Source organism: Lepidochelys kempii, chromosome 3 (assembly GCF_965140265.1).
Source record: "Lepidochelys kempii isolate rLepKem1 chromosome 3, rLepKem1.hap2, whole genome shotgun sequence".
In the NCBI taxonomy this organism is placed as follows: Eukaryota; Metazoa; Chordata; order Testudines; family Cheloniidae; genus Lepidochelys; species Lepidochelys kempii.
This window is the reverse complement of record NC_133258.1, coordinates 156504777-156530207: the sequence shown is the minus strand read 5'-3', so window position 1 is coordinate 156530207 and position 25431 is coordinate 156504777. Positions and strand designations below refer to the sequence as shown.

Sequence of the window (25431 nt, the reverse complement as noted above, 5' to 3'; positions counted from 1 at the left end):
CTCCCCACACACAAACTCACTCTCCTGCTGGTAATAGCCCATCCAAAGTGACAACTCTCTACACAATGTGTATGATAATCAAGGTGGGCCATTTCCTGCACAAATCCAGGTTCTCTCACCCCCTCACCCCCCTCCAAAAACCACACACACAAACTCACCATCCTGCTGGTAATAGCTCATCCAAAGTGACCACTCTCCCTATAATGTGCATGATAATCAAGGTGGGCCATTTCCAGCACAAATCCAGGCTTTCTCACCCCCCCACCTCCATACACACGCAAACTCACTCTGCTGCTGGTAATAGCTCATCCAAAGTGACCACTCTCCCTACAATGTGCATGGTAATCAAGGTGGGCCATGTCCAGCACAAATCCAGGCTTTCTCACCCCCCCACCTTTTTTTTTTTCTTTCCCGGACACACACACACACACACACACAAACTCACTCTCCTGCTGGCAATAGCTCATCCAAACTGACCACTCTCCAAGTTTAAATCCAAGTTTAACCAGAACGTCAGGGGGGGGGGGTAGGAAAAAACAAGGGGAAATAGGCTACCTTGCATAATGACTTAGCCACTCCCAGTCTCTATTTAAGCCTAAATTAATAGTATCCAATTTGCAAATGAATTCCAATTCAGCAGTTTCTCGCTGGAGTCTGGATTTGAAGTTTTTTTGTTTTAAGATAGCGACCTTCATGTCTGTGATTGCGTGACTCATGATCTCTGTGTGTATATAAAGTCTGCTGCAGTTTCCACGGTATGCATCTGATGAAGTGAGCTGTAGCTCATGAAAGCTCATGCTCAAATAAATTGGTTAGTCTCTAAGGTGCCACAAGTACTCCTTTTCTTTTTGCAAATACTGACTAACACGGCTGTTACTCTGAAACCTGTCATTAGTGCTTATAGGTGCTTTGTTTTCAAAGCACTCTGCAACCACGGACTAACATTTGGACATGATTTTATCTGTTCAATAATTACAAATAGTTAAACAACATATTGCCAAAAGAGATTCACTCGTTCTATACACTTAGTTTAAACACATTAGATGGTACGAAATGTAAAAATGTACAGTAATGGAGCTTTAGAGCTGCAGTAGCTTTTTGACAGTTTTAAACACAATTTTGGAGATAGGTTCTTAGTGACCTGCATTTTGTATGTGGGACCCATTTTGCCCTGGATTACATCAGAGTTGCTCCCATTATGCTCATCTTGAGCTGGGTGGGCATGCTGTATGGGAGCGCAGAGATTAGCTCATTGCCCATTAAGGGTCTTTTGTGATTAAATTAGGGTGGGATTTTTAAAAGTGCTTAGCATTGGCCTCACGCTGTTCTGGTTGAAGTCAATGGTAGAACTCCCCTGGACTTGAGTGGGAGCTGAGTTGCACCTATGCTGAGAGCTTTTGAAAACCTCACCCTAGTGCTGGCAGTGTGCTTGGTGCTGTACAAAACTAGGAAGGAGGGGAAGGGATCTGATCCTGCAAACACTACTGTGTACAGTCCCATCGACCACCCTTACTCATGTAAAAAGAACAGGAGGACTTGTGGCACTTTAGAGACTAACCAATTTATTTGAGCATAAGCATCTGATGAAGTGAGCTGTAACTCACGAAAACTTATGCTCAAATAAATTGGTTAGTCTCTAAGGTGCCACAAGTCCTCCTGTTCTTTTTGCAGGTACAGACTAACACGGCTGCTACTCTGAAACCTTACTCATGTAGTAATCCTCACTCTCACGGGCCCAGATTCTGCTTCCCTTACTCACACTGAAGCCAGCAAGGCTACTTGCGCGGTAACATACTACTCAACCTGCATAAGGGTGGCAAAGTCAGGCCCACAACTAGTGCCTATTTAAGGGCTGGATTATGGCATTTAGCTGCAGTCCAGAGTAGGGACCAATGTGCAGCAGCACCATCCCAGGAGGAGCTTTCAGAAGGGCTTTGCTTCAGGAGTCACAATGCCTCCTAGAGCTCCGTGGAGCACAGCGTGTGTGTCAATTCTGCGCTGTCCTTTGGGAAGCTGCAGCAAGCTCCTCCTTCTGGGGCCAGCCAACTCCATGTGCCAATGCAGTCCGGGTTGGAGCCTGGCCTTGCTTCCGTCACTGCCTTCCTCTGGGGTGATTTGCATCCCAGGGACTCATACAGAAAGCAGTCCTCCTTTTGTAAATTAGCCCTTGCCACCTTATTGCATCACATCACTGCTTTAGCAAGACGTGTAAAATCTGACATGGGATTTATGTTAATAAGTGATTCTCACCCCCCACACCCTCCTCTGTTTTGTAATTCTTTTTTATCAGGTTATGGACAGAGCTTTGTTTCACATGGATAACTCTTACAACATCCCCAACATCAAAGGCGTGGGTACAGTTTGCAAGACTAACTTGTCCTCCAACACAGCTTTCCGTGGCTTTGGAGGTCCCCAGGGAATGATGGTTGTTGAGTGCTGGATGAGTGACGTTATCCTGACGTGTGGTCTGCCAGCAGAGCAGGTACAAATCAATTGAAACAGTATAGTGCAGCATATTAGCTAAGTCTTGGGAATTTGACGCACAACTACAGCTGGATATTAAGCACAGGAAATCTCCATTTGTTTTTGCCAGTCCTAATCAGGGTCCCAATTCTGTGCCTGTTGAAGTCAATAGGCCAAATTGCGATCTGGATCATTATCTTCTGCCTCCCTGAATTTCTTTTGTCATTTCAGTTGTGTCTCATTCTGTAACATCAGCTTTAAGGCTTGGATTTTCAAAGGGACCTAAGGTAATTAGGTACCCAAATCCCACCAAAAGGAATTTGAGTTTCTATATCCCTTCGTGTGACAGGGTGCTAAGCAGAAAACTGCGTAGCCAACCCTCCGTCACTCCAGCTCCAATTAAAGGAGGTGAATTGGAGCTGGTTAGATCACTTGGCCCTGGATTGGGAAAGCTGGAACAGCTGTTGCCTCACCAGGCTGGGGCTGGATAAAAGCCCCAGGGGAAAGAAGCCAGGGGAGGAGCTGGACAGGCTGTAAGCTACACTAGAGGAAAGGCAGTGAGGGGAAGCAGACAGAGATAGCTTGGCCCCTCTCTCCTGCTGGTGAACTGTAAGAAGGGGACTATGTGTATGATGGAAAAGTGGTGGGAACACAACCTGTAAATAAAAGCACCAGGTGAGCATTGCACCAATGTCTCTGTTTGACTTTCTCAGCCCAGTGGGGGAAGGAGCCCCGTTACACTTAGACTTTCTTGAAAATCCCACTCTAAATTCTTGTCACAAGGTTTTCTTATGACTAGTCATGGACTTTCAACATATTGTTCAGTGGAGCCAGAAAAGGAGGAGGAACAACTAAAGTCCAATTTGTTCTTGATATTGTTCAATTAAAAACTCTTGTACTAAAACACTGATTTCATTATTCTTAATAAGCCCTATCAATGTTTCCTTCTTTGGGAAGGTGCGAAAGCTGAATCTTTACAATGAAGGAGACCTGACCCATTTTAACCAAAAGCTTGAAGAGTTCACTTTGCGGAGATGCTGGGAAGAGTGTCTAGTGAACTCTAAGTATGAGGCCAGAAGGAAACTCATTGATGAATTCAATAGGTAGGTGTTTAACTCTTTGCCGGGATACCAGGCAGTAAAGTCCAATTGGTAACCTGGGTGATTTAGAGTCAAATTCGTGTAAAGATGTGGCTTTTTTTTCCTTTTCTTTTCTTGAAGTCTCTTCAGTCCCATTGTGGGAAGGACTCTTAGTACTATAGTGGTCAAGGTCATCCTATTGACTTGCACCAGGGATTAATTTGGCCTAATGCTTTACACTTTTGTAGGGGTAAGGAGGTAGAGGAGGGGTATATCAGACCTATACTTTGCATAGTATTTCAGCTGCACATGAAAGCAATTTTTTGCTGGGTTTCATGCTGCCTTTTTGCCTTCTTTATTTGGCTTATTCATCGCCAAATGCTCATCAAAGCAGACAATCATTTCTTTGGTGTTGTTTGGCTCTCTCTCTCTGGCCTGATCTGGTAAGGACATCCCTCATGATTAGGAAGGCGAAGGCGATAGTGGGGGTGGGAGCTAGGATGGTGAAACTCACTTCAGTAGCTTCCATCAGATCTTCCTTTACATCTGCTCTTTCTGTATTTTCTTTCCCCCGCCCCCAAAATCTTTTCCTTTAAGGATCCAAAAGGGTGTAATGGGTGGAATAGCCCATCCCCTTATTATTTTGTCCATCCATTAGGCCTAATATCTGACACACCAATTTTGGTTCATTAACTTGTAGCTCCACATCATTTGTTTTTTAACAAGCATAATTTCAACAGCCCTTGGATTATATCAATGTGGCTTTTTGTTTGGACTGATTTAGTCTCTGTCTGGTTCTTTTGCATCTGTTTGTAACATTCCTTCTTGAAAATAACTTGACCTACTTTCCATGGTAAATTTATAAGCAAGCTAAAGTTCTAGACCAATTGTCATGGCAGACCTTGAGAGTCATCTAGCCTATCCCCCTGCACTGAGGCTGGATTAAGTATATGTAGGGTATCTCTGACAGATGTTTGTCTAACCTGTTCTTAAAAACCTCCCATGACGGGGATTTCACAACCTCCCTAGGTAACCTATTCCAGTACCTAACTATCCTTAGAGTTAGAAAGCTTTTCCTAATATCTAAACCAATGGTTCTCAATCTTAGTTGATCAGCTCCCCCTGTCTTTGTGTCTGTAGTCATTTATGTGCCCTGCCCCCGCCAAGGACATATACAGCTACCCAGCTCTAAAGGCAGAGTGGAGAGCAGGGGCTGCTGGCTGGGTAATCAGCTCTGACGGCTGCTCCATGCCTGCAGCGGTGTAGAAGTAAGGGTGGCAATATAGATCTGTCAATATCCCTTTCACAGCAGACTTAGAAGTAAGGGTGCAGAAGTAAGGGAAGCAATGTGAAAAGTGATATTTGTCATCACTTTTCATAGCAGACTTAGCACCCCATCGCCACCCTTACTTCAGCACTGCTGCTGCAACCCTGGGGCTGACAGCCAGAGCCCTGCTGCCTCCTAGTGTGGGAAGGGGAGGGGAAAGAGAGCCTGATCCTAAGCCTGGACTGCCTCTTGGTGTGGGATTGGGGGTGTGGGAAGGAGAGCTCAAGCCCGGGTGGGGGAGCTCCGTCTGTCCCCTTTATCCCCACCTCCCGGGTGTGCACGGCCCTTCAGCATGAGTTCCAGCCACCCAGGGCTGACAGCTAGACCTCTGCTTTGTTTAAACAAACACACAGCTTGTGCCTCCCTTGACACATTCCTGTGCCTCCCTTGGGAGACCCGCCCCATAGTTTGAGAACTGCTGATCTAAACTAAATCTCCCTCACTGCAAATTAAGCAGATTGCTTTTTGTCCTGCCTTGGTGAACATGAAGAACAGTTGGTCATTGTTCTCTTTATAAACTGCCTTTTACATATTTGAAGACAGTTATGAGGTCCCCCCTCAGCCTTCTCATCTTTAAGCTAAACATGCCCAATTTTTTCAGCCTTTCCTCACACGTCACGTTTTTGAAATCTCTTAATATTTTTGTAGCTGTCCTCTGAACTCTCTCCAATTTGCCGACATCTTTCTTAGTGTGGTGTCCCAAACTGGACATAATACTCTAGGATGAGGCCTCACCAGTGCTGCCTAAAATGGGACAATAAGCTCCTGTGACTTAAGTACGGTTTACGTTGCCAACTTCCGAATTGCACAAACCCGAACACCCTGCCCCTTCTCAGAGGCCCTGCCCTGTCCCTTCTCAGAGGCTGCACCCCCATTCACTCCATTTCACCCCTCCTGCTGTCACTCGCTTTCCCCCACCCTCACTCACTTTCACTGGGCTGGGGCAGGGAGTTGGGGTGCAGGACGGGGTGAGGGCTCTGTCTGGGGGTGTGGGCTCTGGGGTAGGGCCATGGATTAGGGGGCTCAGGGCTGGGGAAGGGGGTTGGGATGTGCGAGGGAGTTAGGGCACAGGAGGGGATGCAGGGCTGGGGCAGGGGCTTGGGGTGCGGGAGGGGGATCGGGGCGCAGGCTCCAGCCAGGTGGTGCTTACCTCAGGCAGCTCCCAGTCAGTGGTGCAGCAGAGCTAAGGCGGCTCCCTGCCTGCTCTGGCTCCACACGCGCCCACAAGTGCCACCCCTGCAGCTCCCATTGGCCGTGGTTCCTGGCCAGTAGGAGCTGTGGAGCTGGCACCGGGGGTGGGGGCAGCGCGCGGAGCTTCCCTGATCACCCCTCCGCCTAGGGGCCTCAGAGATATGCCAGCCACTTCTGGGAGCTGTGCAGAACCAGGGCAGGCAGGGAGCCTGCCTTAGCCCTCCTGCATCGCTGACCAGACATTTAATGGGCTGGTCAGCGGTGCTGACTGGAGCCACCAGGATCCTTTTTCGACTGGGTGTTCTGGTCCAAAACCGGATGCCAAGCAACCTTATGTATGACAGTCCTGTTAATGCATCCCAGAATATCAGCCTTTTCCCCAATTGCACCACAATGTTGACTCATATTAAATTTGTGATCCACTGTAACCCCCAGAGCCTTTTCAGCAATACTATTGCCACACCAATTATTTCCCATTTTGTAGTTGTGTTTGATTTTTTTCCTTCCTAAGTGTAATAGTTTGCACTTGTCTTTACTGAATTAGAGGAAAGCACAGTGTCCTATTTAGGATGAATGCCTGACTGAGAGCTGAAGGAGTACTAACGGTGCTTTGTTCTTCCAGACAGAATCGCTGGAAGAAGAGGGGGATAGCCATTATTCCTACAAAGTTTGGGATCAGCTTCACTCTTTCCTTTTTGAATCAGGTCTGCAAGTCTCATTAATCTTTGCGGGAGATTAACTAGATGTTATGCTCACCAGTCCAGGTTCTCCTTGTGTATCAAAATGGTTTAGTCCTTCTCTGAAAGTCCCCAGTGGAGAAATGACATGCATCTTTCAAAACCAATGCAGACATTATATGCCACAGTTACTGGTTTACATATATCGAGAAGACCCCATGACACAGCCCAGTTTCATGCCCCTCCACCCCCAATCTCCTCAAAAATAATAGCAGTATGAAGTATGCTGGCTTTGTTGAAATTCAGTAATCATTATTGTCCATACATATCTTGGGCTAGTTGGGTTTTGGGTGACATTGTTAGGTTTGGATGAGAGAATGCTCCTCTGTTTCACAAGCAACTAACAGCAGGTTCAGATTGGCTTATCCAGCTCCTATAGCTGAAAACTGTGGCTGTTTTTTTTATTCTGTAATTTGAGCCTAGTTATACCGATGATCATGGACCAAATTCATTATGAGCGTGAATACTGTTGGCCTCAGAGAGTTATACAAAGAGGAGCATGATCCCCTGAGTTTGTCTCTGATAGCTTCTATACCAGATTTGCCTCTTTAGGCTAGTCCCAAAGTCTGCTTTTATTTGTGTGCCCTGGAACTGAAATCTGCCAGGTAATTTACTCGCTTAATTGGTGACCCTCTATCTTTTTAATAATCCCTGTTGTAGGCTGGGGCTCTGGTACATGTGTATACAGATGGTTCAGTGCTGCTTACACATGGTGGGACTGAGATGGGTCAAGGACTTCACACCAAGATGATCCAGGTAATGATGAGTTTAGACACATCAGCATGAGACCTTTTTTAAAATAAATTCCAATCTCACTTCCCTAATATTCTTTTCAACAGGCAGTAAGGGAGCTGCTGTAATGGCTCGTAGGTTTATATAGGGTCCTAAATTCTAATAATCACCCTCATTGCATCAGCACCAGTGCTAGATTTCTAAAATGATGGTGTAATAGGAAGTGAAGATTATAATCTGCATTATCTATACACACTGGTGTACACTAATATGTTCAGTTTAATGTAGCCGTGCAGACTATGCACTATTAATAAGGTTGTACTCTTTATTGCGAGAAGAAGCTACATTTTTTCTTTCTGATCCTATAAAACTGTAATTTTCACATTATATTTAAACTAATATTTCTCTTTGTTTTTTGTATTTGACATATCTTGTTAAAACTTTTAATAAAGATAGATGTTGATTTCACGGCAATGTGAATTTGGAGGAATTCCACGGATGTTGATGGAGTTACTCTCGATTTACACTGGGATAAGCAAGATCAGAATCTGGCTTAATTTTTTTTAAAAGGCTTTGCTAGAGATGCGAGAATCTGAAACCCATAATTCCGAACATTTTAGAACTTAATGGGTTCTAGAATTCTGTGGGTGAAATCCTCTCTCCATTGAAGTCAATGGCAAAACTTTCACTGACTTCAATGGAGCCAAGATTTCACCCTAAGACTCGTAGAACATGTTAAGGTTTTATTTCATGTCCAACACAGAGATGTTTAGAAACTTTTTACCCCAAACTTCCGGGCTCTTCCATCCCTCCTTCTCACCAGGATTTCCCATAACCTAGTCTGTGATGCTATATGACATATATAAAGCCAGTTATCTGGAAGTCATTGTGACCTGTTTATGCAGGTCAGTACTGCAGCAAGCATCATCTTCTGATAACTAGAAGCTTTTGCACAATGGCTCATTTAAACAGTTAGAGTGACAAGTAGATTGTAATGTTTTTGAGTTTGAAATTTGCAGTGCCATTGGAAAATTGCAGTAAGAGCTTAGGAGTGCCCATACCCAAGATGGACTTAAATTCTGGAAGGTTACAGAAACAATAACTGCAATAAATGTTATAGCAATTAAAGGGCACTTGCTGCATATATTGTTCCATATTTTATATGTACAAGTAGCATATGCCCCGATTGTTTGGAGGCATTTAAAGCTAGATGTGACACAACTTCTTACATTGGCAAGAAGATGGATTGTGTGATGTACTGGAACTTTTTCCTCTCTATCTTCTACAGTTGTTGAATCTTGGGCTGGCAAAAAAAAAAAAAAAGTCTGAATAATGAAATGGTTGTAAGGACATTTGACAAACACACAAGTTCTCATGCTTGACCATGACAAACCTAGAGCTAACTCTAACACCAAATAACCCAAAGAGGTGAAACTTGGGATGGGAGAGAAGAGAAGGTTGCAGCATGGATATTGTGGATAGGGAATGGCATGCCTCACAAATATGTACACCAAACAGTCATTTTTTTGTTGCTCTGCAGGTTGCCAGCAGAACTCTGGGAATCCCCACCACCAGCATTCACCTCAGTGAGACCAGCACTAATACGGTCCCAAATACCTCTGCAACAGCTGCTTCTGTCAGCACAGACCTTAATGGGATGGCTGTCCTTGTAAGGCAATTGCATAACTCAAACCTCTATCTGATAGTCTAGGGCTCCAGAACAGAAAAACATGCTGTCTACATGTTTCTTTAAAAAGATATGGGATGCCCAGTGTCCTTGAAAAGGAAATAATAAGCACGTGATACCTCATACTTCCTTGTGATGGCCACAATTATTAGGATGCCACAGCTAATGAATGACCATATTTATTTCAAGGTTTTTATGAAACTCTCATGTTCAGTCCATTGCCAATTAGTAAATTGAAGAAAGGCAGCCATTTAAATTAATAGCTTCCTAGTAATGTCTGTTGTATTAACCGCAAGCATGGTACACTGTTAAGTATAATATGTAGATGGGTTGGGGACTACATGGAATTGGCATCAAATCTACAGGCATGCTGCACAGGACAGGGAATTGCACGAAGGCATGGTGAATTATTTTCATGTTGCTACAAGCTCGCCTTGCTAGATATTTTCAGGTGGCCTGGAAGGGGTTAAAATAGGCAAAGTTTTCTTTATAAACTAGAATCCATCCAATATTGTGTGTCATGACTCACAAGACCCTATACCAGGAGTGGACTTAGCCATTTTGCCTGCCAGGATGGAAAACATTTTTGGCACCCCTGCCCACAGTGGCTGAGCCAAAAAACAAAACAAAAGCACCACCACAGCCAACCAATCGCAGCTGAGCCAAAATGGTAGGCCACTGCAGTACAGTGCCCCCTGCAAGTCTGTGCTCCGGGCGGCCACCCTGCTTTCCCACACTTAGAACTGGCTTGGCTATGAGCCATCACTGGGATCTCCCTTTACCAATCAGCTTTAGAATCCTTTTATTTCCCAATCAAACTACGCCTTTATGATCAGCTCTCCCAATTACTGAACCTTGTCCATTTAATGATATGTCAGTGTCCTAAGGACAACATTGATTTAGGCAGAGGGTAACTGTGAATGATTGTGTAATAAACTCATATTTTCAAGGCCTACTTCAAGTTTTTCAAGTGCTCTTTATTTTGTTTTGTTTTTTAGAGAGCGTGTGAGACTATTTTAGAAAGGCTAAAGCCATTCAAACATTCAAACCCCAAAGGATCCTGGAAGGACTGGGTAAGTTGTTTATACACCTCTACCCTGATATAATGCAACCCGAAATAACGCGGTAAAGCAGTGCTCTGAAGGGCGGGGCTGTGCACTCCGGCAGATCAGTGTGTCTGGGTCTGACACGCTGCTCTGAGTGGCCTGTTAAGGGTGCCAGGCCAGGGCCAAGGGGTTGGATAAGGGCAGAGGGTCTTGGGGGGTGGTCAGGGGACAGGGAGCAGCGGGGTTTGGATGGTTCGGAGGTTCTAGGGGTGGGGAATGGGGGCATTGGATAGGGCGTGGGAGTCCCGGGGGGCCTGTCAGGGGATGGGGATGTGGATGGGATCGGGTCAGTCAGGGGACAAGGAGCAGGGGGGTTGGGTAGGGGGTGGAGTCCTAGGGGTGATGAGGGATGGGGGGGGTCTCTTGAGGGGGCGGTAAGAGGACAAGGAGCAGGGGGCTTAGATAGGGGGTGGGGTCTTGGGAGGGGTGGTTAGGGGCAGGGGGGTCTCTGGAGGGGGTAGTCAGGGGACAAGAAGCGGAAGGGTTGGATGGGTCGGGGGTTCTGAGGGGTCAGTTATTAGAGGGCAGGAAGTAACTATTCATAACGGAAATGCTCAAGGCCAAAGCAAGTTTGATATAACGCGGTTTCACCTATAATGCGGTTAGAATTTTTTGGCTCCCGAGGACCGCGTTATATTGGGGTAGAGGTGTACCTGGTACAGGTTAGATGTGGGCTGTTCAGAGAATTATTTTGTTGGTAAATCAAACATGTAGACAAATCCGCTATCCCTGCTCATCCTGTAGGAAAGGTTCCAGGAGGCTCTGGGATAGACAGTGCAGCAACTTAGCTTGGGAGGAAAAGGATACTGGAGAGGGGTGAACTCAAAAGGGGGTGACATCTAGCTTCCACTTGTGGTTTTACAAGGGAGATTTCCCCTCACAGGAACCTGCTTATAACTAATTTGGGCATACTGAAGTCTAATCTCTAATGAAGTTAAGAGAAAAATCCCAAATGGTTCCATTGTATCTCAATGGTCAGATTGCAATCCTGATGAGAATGAAATCTCTGCTCACAGAAAAGTGTTTCTGTGGAAAAAGAGAAGACTTCTTTGTAAAACTTCCAGGACACTTTTCAACCATCCTCAGTGGGGACAAGAGTTCCCTTACTCCAACATCTGAAGAGTGGGCACACCTTGCATTGTATTCATAGATTCATAGATATTTAGGTCAGAAGGGACCATTATGATCATCTAGTCTGACCTCCTGCACAATGCAGGCCACAGAATTTCACCCACCACTCCTAAAAAAGACCTCACACCTATTGTATTGTCAAGGACTACTCAAATTGAAATACCTCTGTGTGTTAATCTCCCAGCCAGATTCCAAGTTCCAAGACTCCTGTGCTTGAGGTTATTTTTACTATGGTGCAGACCTTTCAAGGAAGATGAGAAAATCAAGAAATTGCAAGATGTTTGGCTCCCAAAAAATCAGTTATTCACTCCGCTCTACTGTGAATGTCATCCTCTATTGAGTATGTGGCCATGGGCTTCCTCAGGATGCATTCTCAGAAGGTTATTGAACAAAAATTAGTTTAATAATACTAACTTTTAAAAAACCTGCTTATTTTATCAGGTGGGAGCAGCCTACATTAACTGTGTTAGTCTGTCAGCCACAGGATTTTATAGGTGAGTATTAAAGCTGGGGTAGTGCAGTAATATTTTTGCCTAGTTACATAGTCTATGTGCAGGAGCATTCCATGGTGATTACTGGGTGAATAATTACTCTCCTCTCAGGCCACGAAGCTGTTCTGCAGCTATTATGGCTGGTGAAGGCTGCAGTAGCCATCTCAGCAGCTGCATGCCCTGGCCTACATGGCGAAAGTCAGCTGAGGGATGCTTGCAGCAGCCCATCCATCAGCCACACCTCTACTCTCAAACATGCTCCTGAGCTAGGGAAGATGAGTCATTGGTGGAGCACAGCTCTGAGACAAGTGTGGGGCCACATTCAGATCTCATTTTCACTATTATAAACCTGGAGTAACTCTGACTTCAGTGGAGTTAGTTCAGATTTAAAGAGATGTAAGTGAATCTGACCCAGGGGTCTGCGTGGCACTTGGCTCCCAGCTTTCTGCCTTTCCTTAAGATTAGAACTGCCTGATTTGTCACTGCCTTTTAGGTTTTCCATCCCCAGTGGAGAAGGGATCACGATTTGCCCCTTAGGAAAACCTCCAAAGGGATCATCGTTGCTTTCAGAATGGTATTAGAGGCAGTCAATTAAATAAAGCCACATTCTGGCCTCCAGTACATGAGCTGATTCCATTGTTTTCAATTTCATTCTCACGCTTCTTTTTTGTGCTGGTTCTTGTGAAGCTCTAAAATGAAACATTTCTCCCATCAATCAGCCTTACTGTCAGAGGCAAACCCAACGCCATCATTATAAAAGGCATAGGACTCATCACAAAACATTAAACTGGATATTGAGAATAGATACTATGGGACTGGAATTCATGATGTGAGCCAGTTTCTACCGCATCTTTGAAATGCATTTGTCTCTGAGCCAAGTGGCTTCGTTGGTGTTTAACAAAACACCAGTATTTACATAAACAGTCTCAGCTGCGTAACACAGGATTTGCTGTGAACTACTTCAAAAAAATGAATCGCTCCATAACTCAGTCTTACTCTCTGGCTCCATTTCACGTCAGCACAGAATTTAACTAGTTCTGGGATATGCACAATTTTATGCCTTGCATAAAGTATTTAATATTGGACTCCTGGGATTGGGACTGTATATGGGCATTATAAATGTTTATGTTCCAGAGAAACAAGTGATAGATTAGTTAAGATGGATAAAAATTCTTCAAGGAGTCTTACTACGTTTATCAAGTGCAAGATAGCCTTGGATTTCTTTATTTTTTTACTTTCTGCGTATCTAGTCTACACAGAGGAAAAATGGGTGAAGTATAAGAAAATCTTATGAATGCAATCAGACGTTTTGTTTTCTTTCTGTTAAGAATTCCTGACCTTTCGTATGACTATGAGAAAAATGAAGGAAATCCTTTCAACTACTTCTCTTATGGGGTTGCTTGCTCTGAGGTTGAGATAGACTGCCTGACAGGTGACCATAAGGTGAGTGGGGTAGATGATTAAAAAACCCTCTGTAGTTAAGGTGAAGAAAGCATTGTCTAGTGGTTAGATCAAAGACTGGGAGTTAATCTCTTTCCAGCTATGCCATTGACTCACTGTGGCCCAGAGCAAATTTCTTAGCTTTTCTGTTCCTTAATGTAACCATATGTAAAGCTGGTATAATATATTAATAATTATGTACCTCACAAGTGTATTATGAGCCTTGCAAAACCATTTGAGGTTGTTAAATCAAAGGTGCCAGCACTATGTAAGCACAAAGCAGCAGTAAAAGATTAGAGAATTGACAGGTTTCAGAGTAACAGCCGATGAAGTGAGCTGTAGCTCACGAAAGCTCATGCTCAAATAAATTGGTTAGAGAATTGAGTTACTCATTAAAAGTAGGGCTGGGAAATTTTTATTAAAAAATGCTTGCCTGGACATGACATTGATTTCATTTGTTATGTTCTGATAAAAAGCACAGATCACCGGCAACCTGGATAATGGGTCGAACAGATCTCTGAGAAAAATTGATTGCCTTCATTTGAGTTACCCCAGGGCTGAATTTGGTTTCAGGCTCAATATTAAGTTTAAAGACAACAATCAGCTTTGTTTAATATATGACCCATGGGGAGTGAGAAGTCTTTAGATACCATACATATATATGTGTGAAAACAGGAATGCTGGCCAAAATGTGGATAGTATTGGATATATTAACTAAGAAGTATAAAGTCACAGTGGCCCAATTTCAGTTATTCTCTGTGCTTATTTATTCTTTACTTCTGGTAACTTTCAGAACCTTCGCACAGACATAGTAATGGATGTTGGCACCAGCCTGAACCCAGCCATAGATATAGGACAGGTAAGCATTACTATCACCAATTCAACCACATTTTGTTTGGTCAGGAAATTATGCTGCTGTGGGCCACTTTAGACCACCTCTCCTTTTCTTCTCTATGGGCTGTATCTTTGCAAATATAGCACTGCAGTTCTTAAACAGAGAAGCATATTGGGCTGGCTGATGAGAAATAACCGAATAGACACAGGGTTGGGCGCAGGGAAATATCCTCTTGTTTGGTATTGTTTATTAAGGCTCCTATGTGGCCTTCAGTTATCACCACACTGATGTTTTTTCTGTACCTCAGCCCAAGTAAGGAATGAATTCAGAGAAAGCAAGCATACTGAGTTTGGGAGGAGAGAAGATTTGCACTGCTTTAAGATTGGATCCTCATCTGGCATGTTTTGTGTCTGTAATGTATGATGGCTGATTTAAGCCCCAATGCTGCAGCTTTTACCCCAGTGTGTAGTCCAGTCAAGGTTAATGGGAGTGTTTTGTGTGAGTAAAGAGTACTTACATTGGTAAGGATTGCAGGATGAGTGCCCAAGGTGCTCAGGTACCCAAGTGGTGCTGGGAGATGATGTATTAAAACCTACATTAATAGTTTAGCTTGTGAGCTCCCTGGGCAGGGACCGTATTTTCCTCTGTCTTTTGTACAGGAACAAACACACAGTAACACTTTTCAGTAACTAGCAGTAATGAGTAAGGCTATGATTTTATCATGGAGTTTGTGGAAGTCATGAAATCTGGGACTTCCGAAGACCTCCATGAATTCAGCCCGCAGGTGGCTGGGAGCTGCAGAGTCCCATCACTGCCCAGGGTGGCCAGGAGCTGCAGGGTATCCCCGCCACCCAAGGCAGTGGAGCCCCCTAGCTCCGAGGTGGTGTGGGTACCCTGCAGCTCCCAGCTGCCATGGGCAGTGGCATACTCTGCAGCTGCCGGTCCCGGCAGGGGACCCCCAGAGCTCCCAGGTGCTGGGGGACCCTGGAGCTCCTGGCCCCCATGGGTAGCAGGGGGCACCATGCAGCTCCTGGCTGTTGCAGGAGGCGGGGGACCCCCAGAGCTCCTTGCTGCCACAGGTGCTGGGGGCTCCAAGCAGCTGTGGGTGAGAGGGACCGCGCAGCTCCCAGCCTCTGGTGGTGGGGGGTCCTCTCAGCTCAGAACTGTGCCGGAGAGGGGAACCCTAGCTCACCAAGCTTTCAGAGCTCTCAGCCAGGCCCCTGCTGCTGTCTAGCAGCTCCTCATTTTGTGATGAATATTTTTAGTAAAAGTCAGAGAAGGCTTCCATGAATTTTTCTTTATTTCCCGTGACCTGTCCGTCTTTTACTACTACTTATTCTGGAGGCTGAATGACTGGAAGTTTGCTGCGGGGGCCTGGCTGAGAGCTCTGGGAGCTTGGTGAGCTAGGGTTTCCCTCTCCCCCACGGTTCTGAGCTGAGAGGTACCCCCACCACCAGAGGCCGGGAGCTGCGGAAGTTTGCACACACTGCACTACTGAATGCAGTGGTATTCTCCCAGTAATAGTGGACTGGGATAGAGTGAAACTCCATTTATGATGAAGTTGGATGAAAGTCTCAAGTGATCCCAGTGCATCACGAGGTACAGGTTGCTATCCCGGTTAGAAAGAAATCTCTACTTAGAGTGAAGTCTGTTTGTGGAACAAAAATCCCAGTGGGGAAAATCCTGCTTACTGTCTCCACAGTCATCCTGGGCCCTGAATGCATAAGAAGGGGGCAGGATAACTGAAGCCTGCTCCAAGGGGCCTCCTTCAGTACTGCCACACAAGGAGGATTTGGGGGTAGCACAGGCTAGGGGACAGGTGATAGATGGCCAGGGGACATGGCTGATCGATCCACAAATATATGCAGCCTTTGGGAAGAAGGGAGCACAAGACATGCAGGGATTATTACACCCCTGCATCAAATCTCCATGTACTGGTATTTGGGGTTGGCACAGAGAGTGGGAATTGCCCCTAAAAGACAGTTCTAGTGTATTTACAAGCAGCTCTTTTTTCTCCTCTTCTGACCTTTTTCTTTGGAATGAGTTGTGAATTTATGATTACCCTTTTGCATTCAGAGCCTGTTCTTCTAGAATGACAGGTTTCAGAGTAGCAGCCGTGTTAGTCTGTATCCGCAAAAAGAAAAGGAGTACTTGTGGCACCTTAAAGACTAACCAATTTATTTGAGCATAAGCTTTCGTGAGCTACAGCTCACTTCACCGGATGCATGCAGTGGATGCATCTGATGAAGTGAGCTGTAGCTCACGAAAGCTTATGCTCAAATAAATTTGTTAGTTTCTAAGGTGCCACAAGTCCTCCTTTTCCTTTTGTTCTTCTAGGGTATTTGCTATCTCATCTCTCTATTCTCTGGACAAATTTTTCCAAAAGTACCTAAGTCCCATTGACTTTCAATGAGACTTAGATGCTTGTGAAAAATTTGCCCTCTAGCGACCCAATCTACTATCGTTTATTCTACAGCTCCCATCATTATAGTGTCTAAGCAATGGCTGAGTATCTTTCAGCCTACCTGATTGCTACTGTGTGCAAACCACCACAGAGTTACCCAGAGAAATGGGCAAATATGTACAAGTATCTCTGCTTGTGCTGATGATGCAGGAATATGCAGTGTGTAGCAAGTGGTAGGTTTTATTTTGAAATACATAAAATGAGTAAAACTTGTTTTCAGAGAAATCTTTTGTCACCTTCAGCTTCTCAGATGGCTTTGTTTGCACTAAATCTTTGAATTACCATTGGATTCACTAAACGGCTAAAGGCCTGCAATAACAGCTTTTAGGAAGAAATCGCTAGCTTGCCATTTATGGGTCTTGATTTTTATTTACTGCATAAGAAACATGGTATCTTACATTTACTGCATATAGTATTTTTTATCAAAAAAGATTCCAAATCACTTTACATATATCAGTTTGTGATATAGAGGAATTGCTCCACCCACCACTGAAATGCAGCCACTTCTTGGGTGGGGCACAGCCACAGTACACAGCAAATATAGGGCAGGGACAGAAGGAGAACACCATATCCAATTAAAAATGCAAGTGGAATGTAAGGACACAGAATGTAATTATCCATGTGGGAATTTGGCCAGGACCGTGCCATTTGGAATGGTCATTGCTTTTTTGTGTGAAGGAGCACAAAGAAGAATGTGACCTAGTCTTTCTTTCTTCTGTAGATAGAGGGAGGATTTATCCAAGGCCTTGGGCTCTTTACCCTGGAGGAGTTGCGGTATTCCCCTGAAGGAGACTTGTATACCCGAGGGCCTGGAATGTACAAGATCCCAGCGTTTGGAGACATCCCAACAGAATTCTATGTCTCTCTTCTCCGGGACTGTCCAAACAGCAAAGCGATTTATTCATCCAAGGTATCCTCCTGGCATCCACATGCCGTCTACTAATCCTTATTTCCGCGGAAGCTGTATTTGATAAGTGTTGTGCAAAGAGACCACATTTACAGTAATGAGGAGGTTAATGGTGTATCTGGCTTTGAAGAGATCAGAGCATTTTGATTAGCTGTTCGTTTTATAATCAGTTTGTTAGCATTCCTTCTACCAGTAATCGTTAATATGAATGATAATACCCATATTAAAAGATTTAATGGTGAAATGGCTAATACATTATCACCGCTGCCCTGTACTGGAGAGAGTCTGAACTGCTCACCTGTGTCCTAAACCCTATACTGTTAACACTAATAATGATTCTTCTTTAGCTCAAGTAGCCTGTGCTTTCAGAGCAGGTTTTCTGAATTCTATGCCTCCTGTTACTCTGAAAGCTCTGAGCAATTGTGGTATGCAGCACAGAAACCACTGTGAAGCTACAGATTTACAAAAGAGTTACTCCCACAGATTTGTTGTAATTCCATTATCTTTTTCCCCATTGGTTGCAGAGTGCTGTTTTTCCTTTGGGGTTGCAGGGTCCCTCACCATAAGGGGTTAATAATGTACTGTGAATGTTTTTCAGCTGTTGCCATTGCAGATCGTCTCTGTTCTCTTTAGCTGGTCATATTGCTAGGACTGAGCAGTATGCAGCTTGACATATGACCCTAGCACAGGCTCAAAGAGTGTCCAGTTTACTTTCAGTTCAAGGGGGCACAAAAAGAGACCTCAGAACATCATCTAAATATTTGTTTTTACGTTGTCTGTCTCCCAATTCATCTCCTTTTCCCTGACCCCAGGAAAATGTGTTTGCAAATCAGTAAGGCTATATTAATCATGATCATGTACTCATGCTGTTAGCAGGAAAGAAGGTCGAAACCTACAAAAGAAGGAAGTCAAGAGTAAGATGAACAGCTAATGACCTCTGCTAGCTTCTGCTCCTCCTCTCCCTCCAATGGTCCCCCAATCCAGACTAGGAGGAGTCTGTTTGGGGTCAGTCTGATTCTCTCTTGTGTTCTATCTGTCCAGGCTGTGGGTGAGCCTCCCCTGTTCCTGTCTGCCTCTGTGTTTTATGCCATTAAAGATGCCATCTTCGCTGCAAGGGCAGAATCTGGCCTGAAAGGGCCATTCAGACTAGACAGCCCTGCCACCCCGGAGAGGATCCGCAATGCCTGCATCGACATGTTCACCAAATTGGTACAGTATTTAGGCTCTCTCGGCTTCATAATGTTCCACGATCCAATTCAACAACACCATTCCGTCCCAGGTGGTAGATGAGTCATTTTGTGGAGCAGATCATGTGATCAGATTAGGACATTTAATAGAGATAGCAGCTTTCTATTTTGTTCGATGGTTTGATGCTATTGAAAGAAAGATGCAAATCCAAACATCAGCTGCTTATGGAGAGCTTCCAAAGAAGTGCTCTATACAATGTGGTATTGTGACTTTAGTATATTAAAGGGACATTATCAGCCTAATTCAGGATACCCTTCACCCACAAAATAAAATTTCATGGCAGGGAACAGACATTGCAAAATTTAGTATGGACAGAAGCCTTGTCAATGAGTGCAGGTTTTATCTCCTTAATGTACACATTTTTCCGCTGTCCTGGAAACCCAACCCCTACATCATATTGTTAATGCAACTAGGGTGACCAGATGTCCCGATTTTTTTACGGACAGTCCCGATTTGGAGGGCTTTTTCTTATATAGGCACCTATTACCCCCCACTCCCTGCCCCGATATTTTTACACTTGCTATCTGGTCACCCCAAGTGCAACAGAGCTCAGTATTGACCCTGGCTTTAAGCAGGAAGTGAAACTGACCAGTCTATACAAGAGACAAGGTGGGTGAGGTAATACCTTGTATTGGGCCAGGTTTTGTTGGTGATTGAGAGAGACAAACTTTTGAGACGCACACAGCTCTTCCTCAGTTCTATAGGGCTCGAAAGCTTGTCTCTCTCTCTCCAACAGAAGTTGGTCTAATAAAAGATATTACCCCATCCACCTTGCTCTCCAATCCCCTGGGACAAACACAGCTACAACTACACTGCACACCGTCTATAATGAGTGAAGTGTGAAAAATATACAGCATAAACCGTTAAAAATAAATTAGATTTTTAGAAATATTTTAGTTTTTAATTTAAAGTAATGATAAGACGAGTGGTCCAATTTTAAAGTGTGTAATGTATACATACCATCTTTCATACCAGGGTTTGGATTTCCTATTAAGTAAAAGCTCAGCATTGAGCACAAGATACAGAAGGTATTGAAGAATCTTGTATGCAGTGTAGTTGTAGCCGTGTTGGTCCCAGGATATTAGAGAGCCAATGTGGGTCCGGTAATATCTTTTATTGGACCGACTTCTGTTAGTGAGAAACTACTCTAATCATGGATTACAGACACTGGATTTATGCCTCCTTACAAGGATCTGTAACCCATTAACCTCTTTTTGTCCTATGACTGCAGAGGTGTTAAGGGGCCACTCTACCTTGAATGGTCCCTTTTACAATGTGTGCTAACTACTTATGCTGAACTATCTTTTCCATCTTTCATTTTGCTGTGACCCTGGGATTACCTTTCCCAGACCGGAAGAAGAGCTCTGTGTGGCTCAAGAGCTAGTCTCTCTTATCGACAGAAGCTGGTCCAGTAAAAGATATTACCTCATCCACCTGGTCTCTCTAATTGAATAATCTTGTTGTTAGACCATATTGCATGAGCTGAACCTGGAGACTGGGGGAAAGGCTCCCATAACTCTTCCTTCTATTTATCTGCATTATATGGTTGAGAGGAAATTCTTTATACTGAAGAATCATAAAGCAGCCACTTGGATTTCCTTCTCAGAAGAATACACTGCTGTTATTAAACAGAGAGAAAGTTTCCTCAGAGTAACAGAGCTCAAAACAGCAATCTAACAAACTTAGAAGCCATCTCTCTACACAGCTCTCTCTCTGATCTAATTAATAAAATGCGGGTTCAGGATAGAACAAGTTGCAACAGTGTCTCAACTTTAGCTTGCTCCCAGGCTCTATTAACCAATGCGAATAGGGCAACTACCAGGGACTCCATAGAATCATAGAATCATAGAATATCAGGGTTGGAAGGGACCCCAGAAGGTCATCTAGTCCAACCCCCTGCTCAAAGCAGGACCAATTCCCAGTTAAATCATCCCAGCCAGGGCTTTGTCAAGCCTGACCTTAAAAACCTCTAAGGAAGGAGATTCTACCACCTCCCTAGGTAACGCATTCCAGTGTTTCACCACCCTCTTAGTGAAAAAGTTTTTCCTAATATCCAATCTAAACCTCCCCCACTGCAACTTGAGACCATTACTCCTCGTTCTGTCATCTGCTACCATTGAGAACAGTCTAGAGCCATCCTCTTTGGAACCCCCTTTCAGGTAGTTGAAAGCAGCTATCAAATCCCCCCTCATTCTTCTCTTCTGCAGGCTAAACAATCCCAGCTCCCTCAGCCTCTCCTCATAACTCATGTGTTCCAGTCCCCTAATCATTTTTGTTGCCCTTCGCTGGACTCTCTCCAATTTATCCACATCCTTCTTGAAGTGTGGGGCCCAAAACTGGACACAGTACTCCAGATGAGGCCTCACCAATGTCGAATAGAGGGGAACGATCACGTCCCTCGATCTGCTCGCTATGCCCCTACTTATACATCCCAAAATGCCATTGGCCTTCTTGGCAACAAGGGCACACTGCTGACTCATATCCAGCTTCTCGTCCACTGTCACCCCTAGGTCCTTTTCTGCAGAACTGCTGCCTAGCCATTCGGTCCCTAGTCTGTAGCTGTGCATTGGGTTCTTCTGTCCTAAGTGCAGGACCCTGCACTTATCCTTATTGAACCTCATCAGATTCCTTTTGGCCCAATCTTCCAATTGGTCTAGGTCCTTCTGTATCCTATCCCTCCCCTCCAGCATATCTACCACTCCTCCCAGTTTAGTATCATCCGCAAATTTGCTGAGAGTGCAATCCACACCATCCTCCAGATCATTTATGAAGATATTGAATAAAACCGGCCCCAGGACCGACCCTTGGGGCACTCCACTTGATACCGGCTGCCAACTAGACATGGAGCCATTGATCACTACCCGTTGAGCCCGACAATTTAGCCAGCTTTCTACCCACCTTATAGTGCATTCATCCAGCCCATACTTCCTTAACTTGCTGACAAGAATACTATGGGAGACCGTGTCAAAAGCTTTGCTAAAGTCAAGAAACAATACATCCACTGCTTTCCCTTCATCCACAGAACCAGTAATCTCATCATAAAAGGCGATTAGATTAGTCAGGCATGACCTTCCCTTGGTGAATCCATGCTGGCTGTTCCTGATCACTTTCCTCTCATGCAAGTGCTTCAGGATTGATTCTTTGAGGACCTGCATTCCATCTTACTGTAATGCAAAGGCATAGATTAAATGATTCATTGGCATCTCCCTGGTGCTCCTCACCCTTATTTCTGACTGCCTCCCAAACATTAATGCATCTAGCAAGTCTATCATTAACAGTGTTGGTCTCCATACTGGAAAGGAGGAGTACCGCTAAGGCCTGTGTTTGTGCTTTCTGCTTTGATGACCATCACTGAATATCATGACCTCTCCAGTCTTCTGATCATCTGTGGGCCTACCCTGAAGTCGTCATACAGGCCCTGATCCTGCATCTGTCTCTGCCTGTGTTGACCCTGCTTCCTTGCAGTGCTCCATTACAGTCAGTAGGAGTGTATGCAGGTGGACCCTGAATCCCAGTGGAGCCCCGTTGACTTTAATGGGGTTCTGTGCAGGCATCTGTCCATGTGCAGTCAGTTGCAAGACTGGGGCATTGGTCATTACTCCGATATAAACCCCATTGTAATTAAGGGCAAAGACAATGGGCCGAAGCCTTCTTGCCTTGCTTGTGACTTACTACTTGTCTTGTGAATGAGATGAGCAGCATCTAGCTCTGTGTAAGGATATCAGGATTATGCCCAGCATATTTGTCATCTGGCCTCTGAACCAGAACTGTTGCAGTTCTCTTATTGCTAGTTACATGTGGTACAGATCCTGTATTCTGTCTGATGGGGATTCTAAGCTTAGATATTTAACAGTACGAAGCCCACCTACCACAAATGGTAACAATCTGGTCAGTCTGCCTGCATTAAAAATTCAGTGTATGCTTCCAGTTTGTTGCTGCCATCAGTCAATTTAACTTTTTGTATTCATTTTTTACAGTGTCCATCTGCCAAACCAGGGACTTTTAAGCCATGGTCTGTGAGGGTATAAAAGGGAAGTTGAAGGAACAAGGTCTGCTCATGAAGCTGGTTTTATCCCAGGGGTCCAAAAAGAAAAACACTGTAGCAGAAAACAAATCTGTATTCATGTGTCTCATCCACTGATTCATGAAGCTCCATAATTCAATTGTGGAATCATCATTTCCATGAGGAAGGGGTATTGCTGGCAGGTTATTGCTGGGATGAAAATGTAAATGAAGAGTAAGATGATGGCTTTGCTGTCTGTGTAATTGAAAAACTTACAAGGTTCATTTAAGTTCGCTGCAAGGATCAAAGAAATGTTTACAACAAGCTTGTTTGTAAAAGCATTTTTTTTAAGTATGATTATAAAACTCTGAGATGTGAAAAACTGGGGAGGACTTGGATGTGCTAAATCCAGTCAAAATGGCCTTTTTTCCTTGATGCATTTTGAAGTTGCTAGCCAGAGCTGGTGTAAGCAGATTTTACTTGGTTGACTTAAATGGAGTGTTGCTCACTTACATCTGGTTGGAATTTGGCCTCTGTTTTATGACATTTAAATGGCTGCACTGGTTAATTCATAGATTCCAAAGCCAAAAAAGACCATTGTGATCATCTAGTCTGACTTCCTATATAACACAGGCCATAGAACTTTCCCAAAATGATTCCTAGAGCAGAGGAGCTTTTAGAAAAACATCCAATCTTGATTTAAAAATTGTCAGTGATGGAGAATCCACCACGACCTTTGGTAAATTGTTCGTTCCAGTGGTTCATTATCCTTTCTGTCAAGAATTTATGCCTTATTTCCAGTCTGAATTTATCTAGCTTCAATTTGCAGCTATTGGATTGTGTTTTACCTTTCTCTACTAGATCGCAGAGCCCATTAATAAATATTTGTTCCCCATGTAGGTACTTACAGACTGTAATCAAGTTACCCATAACTTCTCTTTGTTAAACTAAATTGAGTTCACTGAGTTTCACTATAATGCACATTTTCAAATCATTCCTGTGGCTCTTCTCTGAACCCTTTCCAATTTATCAGCAATCTTTTTGAATTGTGGACGCCAGAACTGGGGACAGTATTCTAGTAGCGGTCACACCAGTGCCAAATAGAGAGGTAAAATAACCTCTCTACTCCTACACAAGATTTCCCTGTTTATGTATCCAGGATGGCATTAGCTTTTTTGGCCACAACGCCATGTTGGGAGCCCATTTTTAGCTGATTATCCACCATGACCCCCAAATCTTTTTCAGGGTCACTGCTTCCCAGATTAGAATCGCCCATTCGGTAGCTATATCCTACATTTTTTTTGTTCCTAGATATATACATTTACATTTATGTGTATCAAAAAGCATATTGTTTGCTTGCACCCAATTTACCAAGTTTTTAGGTTAGGCATTTTAAAACATTTATGTCTAAAATTCAGCTCAAAACGTTGTGGCTGTGTGACAGAATATACCTCTGTGTTCACACACTACCCACTGTTGTAATAATTTTTGAACAAAATATGCCTTCTAAGTATTATTTGAAAACTCATAATTTCCTGATCAGTATCATCCTGATAAAATAAGTAAGGCAAAATTGTTTGTGAAGCTGTAAGATTTCGCTGTATAGTGTTATTAACATATGTTCCAAACTGAGATTGGCAAACAGGCCTGTCTTAAACAAAGGAATGTGTACTCTACTTAATTTGCATTTAAGCAATAAACAGTAAGCAGGAATGGAAACAAAGGAAGCTTAAATAGGTGAGGAAAAAGCAGCAAGAACATCCTTCCACATAGACTTTTTGTCTCCTGGTACCCAGCTGGAAATGTTTTTCCAGAGAGGGACTGAAACTAGAAAAACAAGGGACAAACACTCCGATCTCTCTCCCTGCCCATCACATTCACTGCACTTGAAGCAACAAAGGAAGCATTCTCTGGACTCTGAGAAGAGGGTTCCTGACCTAAGAAGCTTGGCAAGTAAGACTGTTGAAGGCATGTGGTGAGAAAACTTTGCTTTGAATTTAATATAGTGTGTTAAGTTAGGCACGAGTTGCATTTTATCTTTATTTTTCTTGTAACCATTTCTGACTTCTGTGTCTCACTTAAAATTTTGTATTCACTTCAAATGTCTTTATAGTTAATAAACTTGTTTCATTGTTTTATCTGATCCAGTGTGTTTAAATGGAAGTGTCTAACTTTTTGAAATAATAAGTTGACATATTATTCCTTTTCAAGAAATAACAGACTTCATATAACTTGCAGGAGAGGGCTGGACATACCTCCAGTCTTAGATTTCCCCCCACAGAAATGTATGTTGGGGTCACCCTGCAATATTACCAAGGCTGGCGAGAACCAGAGTGTAATCCAAGCGTGGCTGCCAGGCTGTAGTTGCACAGAGATACTCAGGGTGTGGCTTTCATGCTGGAAGGCTGTTTACGAGTGGCCCAAGTGGGAGCTATGTCAGCAAGCCATGGTAAGGCACCCAAAGTTGCAGGGCAGGGGGTGACACAGCCACACATTAGTCTGGACTGTACCTTGGTATGTCACAGGCTGTCATATAGACTGTCTGGAAAAAAAGGAAATTTACTCAGGCTGTTGATTAACTGCAGTTAAC

The 25431-nt window shown here is 43.9% G+C and overlaps 1 protein-coding gene across 5 annotated transcripts in view; it reads left to right on the top strand.

The window, feature by feature from the left end:
- Positions 1-24984, top strand: part of XDH (xanthine dehydrogenase) — a 77404-nt gene extending 52420 nt beyond the window's left edge. For 4 of the 5 annotated variants that reach the window (XM_073338670.1, XM_073338672.1, XM_073338674.1 and 1 more), the window contains 12 exons: positions 2291-2482; positions 3421-3566; positions 6683-6764; positions 7458-7553; positions 9070-9198; positions 10215-10289; positions 11895-11947; positions 13273-13387; positions 14178-14243; positions 17405-17593; positions 18632-18799; positions 22816-24984. In XM_073338670.1, the coding sequence (XP_073194771.1) occupies positions 2291-2482; positions 3421-3566; positions 6683-6764; positions 7458-7553; positions 9070-9198; positions 10215-10289; positions 11895-11947; positions 13273-13387; positions 14178-14243; positions 17405-17593; positions 18632-18799; positions 22816-22866 (1362 nt within the window). In that variant the 3' untranslated portion in view covers positions 22867-24984. The remainder of the gene's footprint in view (positions 1-2290; positions 2483-3420; positions 3567-6682; positions 6765-7457; positions 7554-9069; positions 9199-10214; positions 10290-11894; positions 11948-13272; positions 13388-14177; positions 14244-17404; positions 17594-18631; positions 18800-22815) is intronic. The other variant, XM_073338673.1, reaches the window with a different exon arrangement.
- The last annotated feature ends 447 nt before the right edge of the window (positions 24985-25431 follow it).